The sequence below is a fragment of the Phyllobates terribilis genome, unplaced genomic scaffold (genome assembly GCF_046119375.1).
Source record: "Phyllobates terribilis strain yellow unplaced genomic scaffold, ASM4611937v1 Scaffold_1__5_contigs__length_1240528914, whole genome shotgun sequence".
Lineage (NCBI taxonomy): Eukaryota > Metazoa > Chordata > Amphibia > Anura > Dendrobatidae > Phyllobates > Phyllobates terribilis.
In genome coordinates this window covers 11,018,633-11,036,735 of record NW_027362761.1, presented here as the reverse complement: position 1 = coordinate 11,036,735, position 18,103 = coordinate 11,018,633, and the positions used below count along the sequence as shown (strand labels likewise).

Genomic DNA, 18,103 nt, shown 5'->3' with positions numbered 1-18,103 from the left:
ACGGAATCTGCATTCTAAAAGTCAAGTAGAGCTCATTCCCATCCGACCCCCACCATGTGCTCAAACATTAGTGTATAACCACAAATGGGGTACGGCCATATTCAGGAGAAATTGTGGGGTCCAATTTACCCAGTTACATAAAATATAAATTTGGTGCCAAAACAGTATTTTAATGAAAAAAAAAATTTTTGGTTCTCACATCTAAATATTATAAAGTTTTGTGAATCACCTGCAGGTTAAAAAGGCTCAGTACACCCCTAGATTCCTTGCGGTGGTCTAGTTTCCAAAATGGGGTCACACGTGCGTGTATGTGTATGTGTATGTGTGTGGTTTCTGCTATTTTTTGCATGTCAGGGCTCTCCAAATGTGACATGGCATTCACAATTTATTCCAGACAAAAAGCACCCTTTTTCCTAGCCCTGCCATGTGCCAAATAGATGTTTTTGACCATATATGGGGTATCATTGCGTTGGGGAGAAATTGAAATTATGGGGTCTGTTTTCACCTGTTATCCATTGGGAAAATTACAAATTTGAGGTCAAAACATTTTAGTGAATTTTTTTTTCCATATGACGACCTAATGTTATCAGATTTTGTGTAGTACCTGTGGGCTCAAAATGCTCACAATACACCTGAATAAAATCTTTGAGGGTCTAGTTTCCAAAATGGGGTCACTTGTGGGGGTGTTTCAACTGTTTAGGTACATCAGAGGCTGAAACGCAACATGGCGTCTGCTCCATTTCAGCAGCAATTTTTGCTTTCAAAAAGTCAAACGGTGCTCCTTCCCTTGAAAAACCTGCTGTGTACCCGAACAGTAGTTTTCCCCCACAAAAGGGGTATCTGCATACTTCGGAGAAACTGCACAACAAATCTTGGGGTCCATTTTATCCTTTTAGGCTAGGTGCCCACGATGCAGAAATGCTCAGGATTTTTTCCTGAGCGTTTCTGCATCTCCCTAGCAGAAAAAAAAAAAACGCATGCGGATTGTACATGCGTTTTTTCCGGCCAGGAACATGCGGAAGTGAAGCGTTCACATGCATTTCTGCATGCAGGTTGTCAAGTGCTTTCCAAGCTATTTTAGCATCACTTGGAAAGTGCTTGTCAACTTGGCCACACTATATAAATCCATGCAAACGGCATGGATTTATGTAGTGTGACCGTAAAAGAACAGTAAAAAAATAAAATATATATACTTGCCTTCCGATGGCCCGCGCTGGCTTGCTTCACTGTCCCAGCAGTGGTAGACTGAAGGACCTGCCGACGTCAGCGTCGCGTGACCCGTCACATGACTGACGTCAGCGCAGGTCCTTCATTCCATCGCGAACTACAGCCAAGCGAGGAGGAGCGCACCGCCAGAAGGCAAGTATTTTTTTTTTTTTTTTTTTTTTTTTACAGTTTTCAATAGTAGCCACGTCCGGAGGAGAGTCTCCTGTCCTCTAGACCTGTTTACCATCCGCACATTAGAACGCATGGAATGCGCATCTACATATACAGTGATGCGTAATCCATGCGATCTAATGCAAGTCAATGGCGGCGAAAAAGCAGCACTTCCGCAAAATAATTGGTAGCGCCGAGTTTTTTTCCGCAATGATAATCCACAGTGGAAATTTCCGCAGTATGTGCACAGCACATGCGGATTATCATTGGGGGAACATGGCAGGCCTTCTACCATGCGTTTAAGAGTTTCTGCAGCGTTTTTGCCGCTGCGGAAACGCTTAAAAATGCATCGTAGGCACACAGCCTAACCCTTGTGAAAGTAAAAAAATCTGAGGCTAAAGTAAAATGTTTGTGAAAAAAAAAAAAAAAAAGTAAAAATGTTCATTTTTTCCTTCCACATTGCTTTGGTTCCTGTGAAGCACCTAAAGGGTTAAGGAACTTCTTGAATGTAGTTTTGAGCACATTGAGGGGTGCAGTTTTTAGAAGAATGGTGTCACTTTTGGGTATTTTCTTTCACAGCTCCCCCAAAGTCACTTCAAATGTGATGTGGTCCCTAAAAAAAATGGTTTTGTATATTTTGTTGGAAAGGTTAGAAATCTCTGGTTAACTTTTAACCCTTATAACTTCCTAACAAAACAAACAAAAAAAATTACGTTTCAAAAATTGTGCTGATGTAAAGTAGACATGTGGGAAATGTTATCCATTAACCATTTTGTGTGACATAACTCTTAAGGGCATAAAAATTGAAAGTTTGAAAATTACTAAAATGTTCACCAAATTTCTTTTGGCAATTCAGGACCTTAAGTATCCATGGTTACAACCACTAGCAACTAGCTGTCACAATGTCAGTGGTCGTAACCATGGATACACAAGGTCCTGCAATGCCTGCACATGAGGAAAGAGACATAGTGAATCATAAGAACTATACTACATTTCTAATTGGAGGATGATACTACTGCTACTACTAGGGATAGGATCTTGGAAATGGGAATACCCTTTTAAGGTCAAAATTGGCTCAGTCCGTGCATGCAAGTTTCATGTTTGGCACACAAATGACACAGGCAGCATTTAAAATAGTAGGTAGGTCAGTGAAAGCACAGTGACCTGTTAGAAAAGCATACATAAGCAGAGCACCAGAAAAAGCCCCTCCCCAAAGCACGAGCATATCATTATGTCAGAAATGAAAATAAAGATTTTAAAAGAACCACTGAAAAGATATCAACCAAGGTATCATTTTAATCAGCGTAATGTCGCCCACCTGACAGTGTATGTGGTTTACTAAGCATAATCCTGCTGACAGGTGCACTTTAACATGGGACAGAAAGTGATTAATGATGCATCGCTACATGCAAACAAATAGGAACAGCATATGAGTTCAAGCAAGGTTGAATAATTAAGGTGTCGGCCAAAGAAACGTGATAGCATATCATATTAAAGGCACTTACAACATCCCCACGTGATGCCATATGAAGATGAATAGTCACAACTGAATGATGGGAAATACCCGAGCAGGACAAGACGTCAGTGTCACATTGTGTATAATGCACATAAGCAAATTACCTGAGGTTCTTTTTTAAGCCGGACTTGTCTACTCCAGTGAGGACTATGAGATTGCTTTTGCACTCCTCGATGTTGCAAATAGTAGAAATGACTGCCATGTACAACCTGTTTAAAAGACAATGAGTGCTTCAGTCAGGGAATCAATACACATGCTTCCCTTTCATAACTACGCTACAAGTTTCTGATCCTTTCTGCCATGAGACCTCATCTCAAACAATTGTGCCATACCCAGAAGAATCAGAGTAGGGTCATTCCATGTCAAGTGAACCAATGAATATTACCACTATAACTTTAATTATTTTGAGAATTTGTTCTTTGGTAATACTGTGTTAGAGGATGCAAAACGTGAAGAAAAACAAAAAACACATGTGCCTCCTATGCTCCTAGCCACATCTGTACCAAAATGCAAGTTGGGCTCAATGGGATCATACAAAAAAAAAAAAAAAAAACCTATATAAACAGTGTCAATGCGAAAATCTTGAACTCCGATCTGTTCAGCCTGAGGTCTAAGAGTGTAGGGTCTATGTTTTCCACATAAACACTGAAATCTTCCCGCTCAGACTTCTCTCCACCAATCCAGTCACATCTCCCAGATCTGCCGGGTAACGGAGACAACCTGAGCAGATTCTAGAAAGGCGAGTACCACAAGCACACCCCAGAAGCATTACTTGGGGATATACAAATGAAATGAGCCAATGCAGCTTGAGATTAACTACTGTTGCTCCACTATTTACTGTTTGTTGAAGAGGTCTATGATAATTCCTACTGATCTGAAATAAGGGTATGTTCAGACTTTGCGTTTGAAACCACTTTTCGATTAGGTTTTTTTTTTTTTTTTTTTTTTTTAAATGAACCATTCATTTCATGGTGATGAACATGTGAAGAAGTTTAACAGAGTGATCTATTTCATGTGCTTATTTCTGTTAATGATTATGGCTTACAGCCAATGAAAACACAAGTCATTATCTCAGTAAATTAGAATACTTTATAACAGCTTGAAAAGGTTTTTAAAATCCAAAATCTTGGCCTACTGAAATGTATGTTCAGTAAATGCCCTCAATACTTGGTCGGGGCTCCTTTTGCATCAATTACTGCATCAATGCGGCGTGGCATGGAGGCGATCAGCCTGTGGCACTGCTGAGGTGTTATGGAACCCTAGGTTGCTTTGATAGCGGCCTTCAGCTCGTCTGTATTGTTGGGTCTGGCGTCTTATCTTCCTCTTGACAATACCCCTTAGATTCTCTATGGGGATAAGGTCAGGTGAGTTTGCTGCCAATCAAGCACAGTGATACTGTTTTTTTTTTAAACCAGGTATTGGTACATTTGGCAGAAATTTCCATCCCCAAAAAGCTTGTCGGCAGAGGGAAGCATGAAGTGCTCTAAAGTTTCCTGGTAGACGGCTGCGCTGACTTTGGTCATGATAAAACACAGTGGACCTACACCAGCAGATGACATGGCTCCCCAAACCATCACTGATTGTGGAAACTTCACACTAGACCTCAAGCAGCTTGGATTGTGGCCTCTCCACTGTTCCTCTAGACTCTGGGACCTTGTGGAGTGTGCCAATGACTGCCTTCTGGACATCTGTCAAGTCAGTCTTCCCCATGATTGTGGAGCCAACTGAAACAGACTAAGGAACCTTTTTAAATGCTTAGGAAGCCTTTGTGGGTGTTTGTTAATTATGTTAATTTACTGAGATAATGACTTGTGTTTTCATTGGCTGTAATCCATAATCAACATTAACAGAAATAAACACTTGAAATAGATCACTGTTTGTAATGACTATATAAGAGTTTCACTTTTTGTATTGAAGAACTGAAATAAATTAACTTTTTGATATTTTAAATTAGTGAGATGCACATGTATAGGGTATCTGTGTGCTCAGAAGAAATTGCACAATACATTTTGGGGTCCATTTTCTCCTGTTACCCCTTTAAAAAAAAAATATTTGGGGCTAAAAAAAAAATGTTTGTGTGAAAAAAAAGTTTTGTTTTTTTTTTTAAATTTTCACGTCTCCATTTATTAATTTTTATTATTTTGTGTGACATCTCTCTGATTTAAGGGAATGAAAATTCAAAGTTTGAAAATTATGAAACGTGTCAAATTTCCGATTTTACCACCATCATGAAGTACAATAGGTCACTAAAAAAACTCAAAATCAGTAAGATCTGTTGAAGTGTTCCAGAGTTATTACCTCAAATTGACACTGGTCAGAATTGTAAAAATCGGCCTGGTCATTAACATGCCAACAGCCTTTGAGGGTAAAGGGGTTAAAGGAACTAGGCAGGGGTTTTGTTCCAAACATCTTGGAGAACCAACCACAGATCTTCTCTGGATGTAGGCTTGTGCAAATCCTTCTGTCTCTTCATGCAATTCGGGACAGACTAGAGCACTGGTCCCCAACCTTTCTGACTTTGAGAGCCACATTCAACTTTGAGAGAGGGTTGAAAGCCACACATACAGCCCCCCCCCCCCACTCACAGTAGTGATACCCAGAGCCTCCATTACTGGTATAATGACAGCCAGTGCTTTTCCACAGAAATCACATTGAGGCAGTATGCCAAAACCCAGGGTTTCTTACCCTATCCCCATTCAGATCTGGTCTTCTGTGTGGGGCTACTCACAAAAGGCACCATCTGGAGATCTGCTCTTAATACCGGTTTGCTAGACTTGGTGCTAATGCACCAAGGTGGAAGTCAGCCGCGAGCCACATGTGGCTCCTGAGTCACAGGTTGGTGACCCGTGAACTAGAGGTTGTTAAGATTATGGCTGTGTGACCATCTTATTACTTCCAGTACTCCTATATTTATGCAGAATCTAGTTTTTAATGACCGACTGTATATTTAGGGTCATTGTCCTGCTGTAGAAAAAAAATTTGGAGACAAACTCCTCAGTAATGGTATTATATGATGGCTAATTAGCTTCCTGTATTTCAAACAATTGAGGAAACTATTAACTCTGACCAAATCCCCAGCTCCATTTGCTGAAATGCAGCCCAAAACTTGCAAGGAACCTCCTCCATGCTTCACTTTTGCCTGAAGACACTCATTATTGTACTGCTCTCCAGCACTGTTACAACAAATAATTCACATTTTGACTCATCAGTAAAGAGCACCTGCTGACATTTTTTGGGACCCCAGTTCCTAAGTTTTTGTGTATAGTTGAATCACTTGGCCTTGTTTCCATGTTGAAGGTATGGTTTTTTTAGTGTAATTATTCCATGAAAACCAGATCTGGCCAGAGTTTTCCGACCAGAAGAGGAGTGTAGCTGGGTTTCACTGATTGCTGTCAGTTCTGACTAGGGCTGTGGAGTCGGTAAGCCAAACCACCGATCTCTGACTCACGTTCCCTGACCTCTGACTCCACAGCCCGGCCTCACTACTGAGCGTGTACATAAAGTGCAGCACAGATTCACCTCAACTAAAAGCCTAGAGCCTTAGATCAGGAACAGAACAGACATTTATAGGACATTTCATAACTTTCCCAAATTCTTATGAAAACATTTACAGCACATCCTGCATTGTACTACTGTACCCAATTTATTATATATTTTAGGAGTTTGAGTCAGTCCATTTTATATTGAACGACTACACCAAAATGGACACCGACTCAGTCTCCACAGCCCTGGATACAACTGCTGGACATCATACAATTTCAAAGGGAAGTAAGCATGAGGTGTCTTTCATCAGTTACACTAAGTTTCTTGGTTGAAAACTTTATCTATGGTCCTCAAGGTTGCCCAATTCTTGGTGCTTCTTCAAAACAGCTTGAACAGCACATCTTGAAAATACAGTCTGCTGTGAAATTTTGGGCCTTTGAGAGACCTTGCTGATGTATACCTCCATTGTGTCTTGTAGCTGTGATCAGTCTTGCCATGGTGTTAAGCCTCCTATACACTGTTTCAATAAACCCCATCATGCCCGATGACATAGGTACATTATGGGTCGCATTTCTGCCTTTTATGCGTGCTCCAGCATCTTTCCCTGCACATGACACCTAATCTGATCAGCTATCATGTGCATCTAACAGCCGCAGGTGGAATCGCGATCCACCAGTGACTGTTAAGTTAAATGACGCTGTCAATCTCTAACAGCGGCATTTCATAAAAGCATAAAATGTTAGAGTTGTAAGGGACCTCCAGGGTGATAGTGTCCGACCCCCTACTCAATGCAGGATTCACTAAACCATCTCAGACAGATGTCCGTCCAGCCTCTGTTTGAAGGGGAACTCACCACATCTCGTGGCAGCCTGTTCCACTCATTGATCACCCTCGCTGTCAAAAAGATTTTCTAATATCTAATCTGTGTCTCCTCCCAGTTTCATTCTATTGCTTCTCTTGTTTTCATGTGAAAATGAGAATAAGGATGATCCCTCTACACTGACAGCCCTTCAGATATTTGTGGACAGCTGTTAAAGGGAATCTGTCACCACATTTGAGCTATCTAAACTATTACTATGGGCAATACAGGTTATAGACTACTGCAGAGAGTGATCCCTGCATGCCTAATCAGATAGATGATTTATCCACAACAAGCCATCACTTTATATAAATGTCCTCTTCCAGGCTATGTGGAGGACACTGCCCAGAAGACAACCGACATCCATGGCTTATACATAGAACGGAGTTAACAGTGTGACACAGCGGTCGCGTGACCTGTCACATGACTGAATGACGTCATGGAAGGTCCTTTTACACCACCGCAAGCCAAGACGTACCGGATAGAAGACAGCGGGCCATCAGGTGGTGAGTATAAAGTTTTTGGGTTTTTAAAAAAAAAAAAAAAAAAAAAAAAAAAAAAAAAAAAAAAAAAAAAAAAAAAAAGGTACTATGGTACCCGGGTCTGGATGAGAGTCTCCTCTTCTCCAGACCCAGGTACCATCTGCACATTGAATCGCATGTGCACATGTAGTCATTCGGATATTAAAGCGATTCAATCCAAGTCAATGGCGACAGAAACGCAGCGATTCCGCAAAATTGGTAGTGCCTCGGATTTTTCCGCAATGATAATCTACAGCGGAAATTTCCGCAGCTTGTGCACAGCACATGCTGATTATCATTGGGGGAACACTGCTGCCCTTCTACCAAGTGTTTTTTAGTTTCTGCAGTGGAATTGCAGCTGTGGAAACGCTTAAAAAAAAAAAAAAACGCATAGTGGGCACACAGCCTAATAGTCACACACAGCCCTGCAGCGAGATCAGGAGAGCAGAGAGCGGCAATTACACCTCACACTGGTTTCTTCTCCTTATATTTAAAATAAGCCCTGGAGGCAGAGTTATCTTACCGGGTGTGTCCTCTCCATAGTTTGGAAGAGGACATTTATATAAAAAGTGTTAAAAGATGATTTACACACAACAAGGCATCTGATATTAGGCATACAGGGATCACTCTCCTCAGCAGTTTGTAACCTGCATGCCCATATTCATATTATAGATAAAGGGAATCTGTCAGCACATTTGACTTAAGTCTCCTCTTAGCCTTCTTTTTTCCAAGAAAACTTTGGAATTGCACCACACTTGGAATTTTTTCCAATTTTCTAGTACACGATATGGTAAAAATCAATGGTGTAGTTCAAAAGTACAACTCATCCCGCAAAAAATAAGCCCTCACATGGCCATATTGATGGGGGGGGGGGGGAGAAGAGTTATGGCTCTGGGACAAAGAGGATCAAAAATATAAAAAAAATAAAATAAAATCACCCGTAAGTGAAAGGGTTGATAATAGTTTCAGCCTACATATGAAAATTATGATCATCATCTGTTTAACCAGTTATAACATACCACTCATACATCAATAATTCTACAAATCCCTCACTTTGTAGAGTGCACCTAAAAGGAATTGATGTTGTTTTGAAGGCAAAGGGTGGTTACACCAAATCAGATATCATGCTTTGCACTGATGAGGGGGCAACACTCCAAAACATGTCGGCAAAATGAAATTCTAGTTTGGCTTTTATCCAAAGTCCTATAATAAGGCTCATTAAAGGGTTGATAATGACTTTTAGGATTGCTACTACCAGTATGTGGCACTAGAGTGCAAGTCTTCTTCATCTCTGAAGGGGCAATTTGCATATTTAATTTCCCAGAGAGGCACATGTAACTCACATCTTTAGTGCGTTTCCACTGCAGAAGAACCTTCAAAAAACACATTTAACCCTCGCCTATGCATAAAAAGAATGTTTTGTCAAAGTTAAATACCATGAAGTAGCAAAAACAAAGCAGCTTTATTTATAGCATGAAAGGGGGAAAAAAAAAAAAAAAAAAAAAAAAAAAAAGCCTGAATTCCATTTTGTGGGGAAGGGTTTGGACATAAGACTCAACGGGACCAACGAATGTGAGCAAAAAGCGGTGCAATATATTATATATACACATACATCTATATCTCACACTGTATATTCAATATTCTGCATGGGGTATAGATTTGTTGAGAAATATCAGATGACCAACTTTTTATAGCATTTTAGAAATAATTGCACCTATAAAAAAGGGGTGACCTGAAGAGCAAGAGTGTTCACTACCACCATTATGTGGTTAATCATCACAGAGAAAATGAAGGAAAAAAAAAAAAAAAAAAAAAAAAAAAAAACACATACAATTTGGCTTTGACACAAGAGAATTATTTGTTATATGTGATCTGACTACTGTCTTAGAACAGCCTATTATAACAGATTTTATTGACAGTCGGTGATAGACTGCACCCAACCATGTAGTTCTCATTGCAGATTTCATTGATTTGCAGCAGATAGTTCTTAAATGTCAAGTCTTTACTGCAGGTGAACCTCTGGTGTGAATAAGATTCCTCAGGGAATAGTTGAGTTTTTTTATGTGAATTTTACAGCAGATTCTGCCATAAACCAACATGAAAAATTTGTCCATTAGTCTTTAAATATATTTCCAGTTCATGTCAATAGGAAACACGTAACCCTGCCCATAGTGCACACGGTGCGCTGTTCTTCTTTGTGGAAAAAGATGCAACATGTAAATTCTTGAGGAGTTTTTGCTTGAAGAAAATGAAACCAATTTGACAATTGAATTAACTGAAGCAAAACATAACGCCCCATACACAGACAGCTGCATTTTGAGGAGGCTTATGTGGTTTTTTCAAATAGAAAAATACTTGTAAAAAAAGGTCTGTATGATCATAGTGTAAACTACTTCTCCACAGTAGCATATCCATCTTGAAGGAATTTATGGGCTTACCCAAATGGTTTTCTGGCATAAAAGATTTTTAAAAGTTAAGATGAGAAGTTGAGCAAAAACTCTGCAGTTTTGGGTATTTTTCACGGCAACACAGCAGAAGTGAGCATTGCATTGGCAGGACAGGGCATGGTGGCGCAAATCTACAGAATTAATTGCGTTACGCCACTTTAGTCCGAGAACATTAGAGAAATCCACAAAGTGGCGGAATTCAATGAATTTGGCAAATCTTACCCACCACGCCCCTTGGTTAAGGCTTGGCATGTACAGCACCAGGATTAACGAATCGGCCCTTTGTGTAAGTTCACATGGAGCTTTTTTACCTGGATACTAAAGCAAAGCTGTTTGAAAGATTATCTTGATGTGGATTGTGAAGCATATAAATACTGCGTGACCCGAGCCTTAATATCTGGGGTACAGGTGAGCTATAGCGTAGCCACTAGCCGGAACAGCTACATAGGGAACAGTGCACCCCGACTGCCTCATCCCATTGCCCTAACACCTGACGCCAGCGTCAATGGTCAGCAGTGCTATGTGGATTGTGAAGCATAGAAATACAGTGTGACCCGAGCCTTAATATCTGGGGTGCAGGTGAGCTAAAGCAGAGCCACTAGCAGGAACAGCTACATAGGGGACAGTAACATACATAGTTTAAGGCTGGGTGCCCACTATGCATTTTTTCAAGCGTTTTTGATGTGGAAATTCCGCAGCAGTGACACTTGGTAATCCGTGCCCCATGATCCCCAATGAAAATCTGCATGTTCTGTGCCCATGACGTGGATTTTTCCGCAGCGGAAAAATCCGCAGCATGTCCATTATTTGTGCGTTTCTGCATGCGGATTTGAGGCCCCAATGGACATGAAAAACGCAAGTCAAATCCGCATGTAAAAACGTGTGTAAAATCCGCAAGCGTTTTTGACTGCCAAGACCATGCAGAAACACTGCAGAAGTTTTCTGTATCGTGGGCACATAGTCTTCCTTCAACCTTAAGGCCAAGTCCATCTAGTTCAACCCATTGCCTAACATGTTGATCCATAGGAGGCCAAAAAAAAAAAAAAAAAAAAAAAAAAAAGCCTTAGTTACTTACCAGTAACGGGATTTTTCGGAGCCCATGACAGCACCACGTGAGAGAGAGGATCCGCCCATCAAGGACAGGAAACCTACAGGTTAAAGAGGGCGGCCCTCTCCTCCCGCCTCAGTTTAGTTAACAGAGCATGAGAGGACCGCCAAGGTTAGTTATGACAAAACATAATCACATTAAATACATTACTTTTCATCAATTTCCCGCAAGGGTGCACAAAAAGAAATCAAATCTACGGGAGTGCACAACACCAGTGAAGGGAGGGAATATAAAGGTGCTGTCATGGGCTCCGAAAAATCCCGTTACCGGTAAGTAACTAAGGCTTTATTTGGTCGCCCATGACAGCACCACGTGAGAGAATTACAGAGACGAAGGAAATTAGGGAGGGACCACAGCTTGAAGCTCCCTTCTCCTAAAAGTGAGATCTGCAGAGCCACCCAGATCCAATCTATAGTGCCTATAGAAAGTAGAGGGAGAAGACCAAGTGGCAGCCTTACAAATTTCCTCAATGGAAAGCCCTGTCTTCTCCGCCCAGGAGGTTGATACTGCTCTGGTAGAATGCGCCCTCAATCCCTCCGGTATCTCTTTATCCCCTGAGGAGTATGCGAGGGAAATGGCCTCCTTGATCCATCTAGCGATTGTAGCCTTTGATGCCTTACAACCCTTTCTAGCCCCCTGATAGCAAATAAATAGGGACTTATCCTTTCTAAAGCCACGTGATACTTCCAAGTACTTTAGTACGCACCTCCTAACATCTAAAGTGTGAAGTCTCTCCTCCTTTTGATTTTTGGGCGGAAAGCAAAAAGTCGGGAGAACTATTTCCTGGGTTCTATGGAATCGAGTGGCCACTTTAGGAAGAAAGAATTATATTAAAACCTGATCCAGCCTATCATCCAGAATTTGCGTAAAAGGAGGGCATATTGAAAAGGGCCTGTAGGTCACTAACTCTCCTGGCTGAAGTTAGGGCTACTAACAGGACAGTCTTTAGGAAAATAATTTTGGGGGAGACTAAATCTAGTGGCTCAAAAGGAGGACTGGTCAAGGCATCTAAGACAATTCAAATCCCAGGGAGACATCTTTACTTTGGTAATGGGTCTACACCTAAAGGAAGCTTTTCTAAAACGGGCTATCCAATAGTTACCTGCAATATTTGAAGAAAATAAAGCCCCCAACGCCAACACCTGTACTTTCAAGTTACTGGTAGTGAGACCCAATTCTAAGCCCCGCTGCAGAAATTCCAGAATTTTCCCAAAAGGGGGCCCCCTCCTCCACATTAACTTCTGCAAAAGACAGAAACTTTCTCCAGGTCCTGGCATAAATACGGGTGGTAACAGATTTTCTGCTATCCAGGAGAGTATTCACTACATTTGCGGGGAATCTTTTGTTGGTCAATAACACCCTCTCAAATTCCACGCTGTCAAATGTAGACTCGGGGATGGAGGATGGGAAAGTGGCCCGGAATCTCCGGAAGAACCCAGGGATCTGATATGGACATCTTCCGGAGACAAGGGAACCACGGTCTTTTGGGCCAAAAGGGGCATACGAGTATCACTCTGGCCTGGTCTGCCCTGATCTTTCTTATCACCGCTGGGAGCAGGATCATGGGAGGGAAGGCATATGCCAGAGGAAATCTCCAGGGAACCATGAAGGTGTCCACTGCCAGGGGTCCTTCTCTGGGGTTTAAGGAACAAAAATTTCCCACTTTCCAATTGGCTCTTGTTGCGAATAAGTCCAGTCGGAAGACCCCACATTTCTACGATTCTGGAGAATATTTGTGTATCTAGGGACCACTCTCCCTCTTTTACAGAAGTACGGCTGAGGAAATCCGCTGTGATGTTTTCCTTCCCTTTTAGATGAGTAGCCAAAAGAGAGACTGATCTTCGGCTTTCAGCAGAAGTGCGTTCGCTACCCTCATCAAGTTTCTTGAGCGGGTTCCCCCTTGGTGGTTTATGTAAGCTACCGTGACTTGATTGTCCGAGAGTACACGGACATGCAGGCCCTGTAAATATATAAGGAACTTGAACGCATGCTGCACTGCCAGAAGCTCCTTAACATTTGATGACAGCTGTCGCTCACTGCTTGACCAGGTTCCCTGCACTAATTTCCCTTCAAAGTGAGCTCCCCAACCTGTAGCACTTGCATCAGTGGACAAGACTGCAGTTGGACTACATTCCCAGGGAACCCCTTTAGCAAGATTGTCTTGTCGTAACCACCAACGAAGGGACCATATGGCACGAGGACCTAGCGTAAACTTACGGTCTAGATGCCCCTCTAAAGCTGCGTTATTGTACAACACATCCCACTGAAAGGCTCTTGAATGCAATGGTGACCAACGAACCGCAGGAAAAGTAGAGGTGAAGGTTCCCAATAGTGACATCGAAGGTTTAAGTATACATTGTTCTACCAACTCCTGGATTCTATCAATTTTTTCTTCTGGAAGACAACATAGCTGTTTCCTGGAATCTAATGACCCCCAGATATTGTTGTACCTTGAGTGGAGATGGTCTAGACTTTTCTAAATTTAGAAACCACCCCAAACTCTTTAAGACCAACATGGTCTCCTGCAGGTGGGTCTCGCACTGAACCAACGAATTCCCCACTATCAGGAGATCATCCAGGTAAGGGATAATTAGAATGTCCCTTTCTCTTATATGGGCCATAACTTCCGCCATTACTTTAGTAAAAACCCGTGGGGCTATAGCTAAACCGAAGGGGAGTGCAGTGTATTGGAAGTGTTTAACCACCCCGTCTATTTCAATGGCCAGCCTCAAGTATTTCTGGCAATCACTATGAATTGGGATATGGTAATACACATCTTTGAGATCGAGCACTACCATATAGCAGTGGGGAAAAAGTAACTTTATTACGGATTTTTAAAGGTGTGTATTTTAAGGAAATTATTCAGGGATTTCAGATTTATAATTGTCCTGAAACTTCCATCCGGTTTCGGAATCAAGAAGAGCAGGGAGTAGAAACCAAGACCCTTTTCAGCTTCCGGAACCTCAATCAGGACGTGCTTTCTTATTAGGGTTTGTACTTCCGAAACGAGGGCAGCCTGGCGTTCTGGGGGAAGAACTGGAGGGAACAACCATGAACCTTTTGTGAGGCAATGCTTTAAATTGAAATTTAAGACCATACTTAATCAGGCTCAAAATCCAATTACTATGAGAAATCTGTTCCCAAGCTGGGACAAAAAAAAAAAAAAAGACAATCTCCCTCCCACCTGGGCTGATTGTGTATCCCCTGGCTTCTGCTCAATTTTTGGAGACGGACCAAAGAGTAGACCTCTACCTTTTCGACCTCTTTCATCAGACTTGTCTTGCTCCCTGAAATATCTTTTCTGGAAAAATTTCCTCTTCCGGAATGCTCTTAAAAGGAGGGTAGAGGTACTGATGGAAACCCCTTCTTAGGGTCCCCCGCTTTCTCCAATAAGTCGTCCATGGTCTGACCAAAGAGGTATTCCCCTTCACACGGGATTGTACACAGTCTGGACTTAGTCTGTAAATCCCCTGGCCAGCTTTTAATCCACAAGGCTCGCCGAGCCGCATTTGATAGTGCTGCTGACTTTGCTGCCAACCTCACCGAGTCCACAGATGCATCAGCAAGAAAAGCTGCCGCCCCTTGAACCAGTGGAAGGGAAGAAATAATGTCTTTCCTAGAAGTCCCATCCTTCAACTGACTGTCTAGCTGTTCAAGCCACACCATCAGGGCTCTGGACGTACAGGTAGCTGCTACTGTTGGTCTCAGTGCTCCTGCAGCTGTCTCCCATGCCCCTTTCAGGAAAGTATCAGCCCATCTGTCTAGGGGATCTCTCAATGCACCCATATCATGGAACGGGAGGGAAGTTCTTTTCGCGGCTTTGGTAACAGCAACATCCAGCTTGGGTGCTTTTAACCAGGAGGAACACATAGCATCCTCAAACGGATATTTCCTTTTAAAGGATGGAGGAACACTACCCTTCTTGTCAGGCTTTCTCCACTCCTTATCAATGAGGTCTTTCACCTTTGAATTTACTGGAAAGACCCTCCTCTTCTTTAGCCCCAGACCACCACACATAACATCCTCAGCTGACTTCTCTACCCTCGAGTCCACTATCCCCATTGTAGATCGGACGGCTTTTACTAGGGCATCGACCTCCTTCAGGGGGAAGCACTGTCTATCTGGCTCACTATCAGAGGAAGAGAAGGCGGAGGAGGAAGCGACCGATAGCTCAGAGTCTGAACCCAGCTGGGTTTCTTGAGGAATATGCCCAGACTCTGAACCTTGCAATGCTTTGCCTATTTCTTCCCTTATTAAAGTTCTTAGGCCTAGGGAAACATCTGGGGTCTCCCCCGATATCATTTTTGCTGATACAAAGCTGACATAACCTTTTGCTATATGAATCAGGGAGCGGACAGCTGCATAAGGCGCACTTTCTGTGCTTGGACTTAGAGGAACATTTCTTGCTCTAAAAGAAAGTCATAGATAGAAAGAAGGAGGAAACATTAGTAGAACTTTCACGAAGATTCCACTCACCCCACAGAACCTTCGGTACCGTAGAAGCAGAAGAATCCAGCATGCATGGTGAGGAATCACGCCGCACCGGACCGTCCTTCCTGCTCTTAGTGGTAGCTCTTCTAGCTGTACGACCAGACCCTAGCCGGGAATGGCGCTGCGCCACTAGTTGTGAGGGCTCCCCAGAGGGCTGCTCCTGCAGCAGATGTTGTTGCCTAGGCGACAGCTCCTGTGAATCTTCCATAGCTTACAATGTAAGAATGGGCTGGGAAGCACCTCTGTATGTTACCAGACCCTTTATATACTGGCCATACCGGTACCATGTGTGGGTGTGTGTTTTTTTTTTTTTAAACCCAGAAGGGCGTTACCTGCTCCTTGGTCTTCCTCCCCAGGTCCAGGTGGGATCCAGGTGGGCTCCTTGCCGCCAGGTCCTCAATCCCCCGGCGTTCAGCTGCTCGCGCCAAAAATTCAAACGAGCCGCGCCCCTTCCGGTGACATCACAGGGCTTCCTGCCCGGCGCAGCGGAAGTCACGTCAGAAGGTCGCACCCATCACGTGCGCCGCCGGCGCGACCTGGATCTCCTGCAAGCTGTAGCGGGGGGGGGGGGCCCACACCTGGCAGACATCTACCTCCCGTGAGGCGATGTCACGCCCGCCGCAACGCTCACGGAGGCGCCCCCATGAGCCCTGCCGTGGCGTCTCCAGAGGACCGGGATGGACCGGCTCCAACCACCTGCTGTGGCCCTCTCTGGGACAGGAGTCCATCTTCTGCAGGTAAGCCTGCAAGGTCCCCCATCATGGACAGGAAACCTAAACTGAGGTGGGAGGAGAGGGCCGCCCTTTTTAACCTGTAGGTTTCCTGTCCTTGATGGGCGGATCCTCTCTCTCACGTGGTGCTGTCATGGGCGACCGAATAAAATACATGTGGCAAACACTAAGCTCCACCTTGGGGGGGGGGGGAAAAAAAAAAAAAAATTCCTTCCCGACTCCATACGACAATCAGACTAGTTCCCTGGATCAACGCCCTATCAAGGAATCTAGTATATATAACCTGTAATATTATACTTTTCAAGAAAGGCATCCATGCCCTTCTTAAATTTTAGTAGTGAATCACTCATTACAACATCATGCAGCAGAGAGTTCCATAGTCTCACTGCTCTTACAGTAAAGAATCCCCATCTGTGATTATGATTAAACCTTCTTTCCTCCAGACGTAGACGATGCCCCCTTGTCCCCGTCTCAGGCCTCAGAGTAAAAAGGTCTTTGTACTGTCCTCTCATATACTTGTACATAGTAATAAGATCACCCCTAAGCCTTCCTCATCATCCCACGGCCCTAGCACCTGTCGCCAGCGCCACTGGTCAGCAGTGCTATATGGATTGTGAAGCATAGAAATACTGTGTGACCCGAGCCTTAGTGTCTTGGTGTAGGTGAACTAAAGCGGAGCCACATAGGGAACAGTGCACCCCGACTGCCTCATCATCCCATTGCTCTAACACCTGTCGCCAGCGTCACTGGTCAGTAGTGCCATGTGGATTGTGAAGCATAGAAATACTGTGTGACCCGAGCCTTAACCCCTTTAAAGCCCAAGACACATTAATATGCGTCTGTGCCCTGGGCTTTAAGAGCCTGACCCGTATTAATACGTCATATCTTTAATGCGGCACCGATCGCATTAAATTTCCGGCGCCATCTTACCTCTGGGTAGATAGCGCCGTCATCCCGGGGGGAATGGGGGGGGGGTTGCCACCCCCCTGCACCAGCGATCGCTGTGATTGGCTGTTCAAATCTGAACAGCCAGTCACAGCATTTCTCACCGTTACCGGCAATGTGATTGCCGGAAACCGTGATCTGCAGCCTAGGATCAGTGCTCCCAAAGCGCTACGATTGCCCCGATGGTAGCGCGACCGGATGACATCGATCGCTCCAAATCAGGGTACCTAAATACAGGTGACTGGGCAGTCACAGGGAGGTGGCACCTCCCTGTGACCCCCTGTAGTGCGTGCTCTGCCCCAGCCATGTCTGATTGGTGCGATCAATGTCACCAATCAGACATGGCTGGGGCAGAGCACGCACCACTCCCCTCATCCATCCCAATCCCCCCCCCAATCCCCCTCACCCCAGTGTCCCTGTTAATTCTCTCGGTACCGGGCTCCAGCTGCTGAAAGAAGAACAGAGAAGACTTTGGTAAGTCATCTCTGATCTCCCCTCATCCACCCCAATTCCCCTCTTCCCACTCCCCGCACATCCAACAGCCGCCGAGTGTTGATCGGTGACATAGTTCACCAATCCACACTTGTGCTCGCTGTTTGCACCACATACAGCATTTCCTTTTTCC

General features: G+C 43.7%; 1 protein-coding gene across 1 annotated transcript in view; it reads right to left on the bottom strand.

The window, feature by feature from the left end:
- Nucleotides 1-18,103, bottom strand: part of LOC141165509 (proprotein convertase subtilisin/kexin type 4-like) — a 707,768-nt gene that overhangs the window by 682,532 nt on the left and 7,133 nt on the right. The window contains exon 2 of the mRNA XM_073651166.1: nt 2,998-3,102. Within this exon, the coding sequence (XP_073507267.1) occupies nt 2,998-3,102 (105 nt within the window). The remainder of the gene's footprint in view (nt 1-2,997; nt 3,103-18,103) is intronic.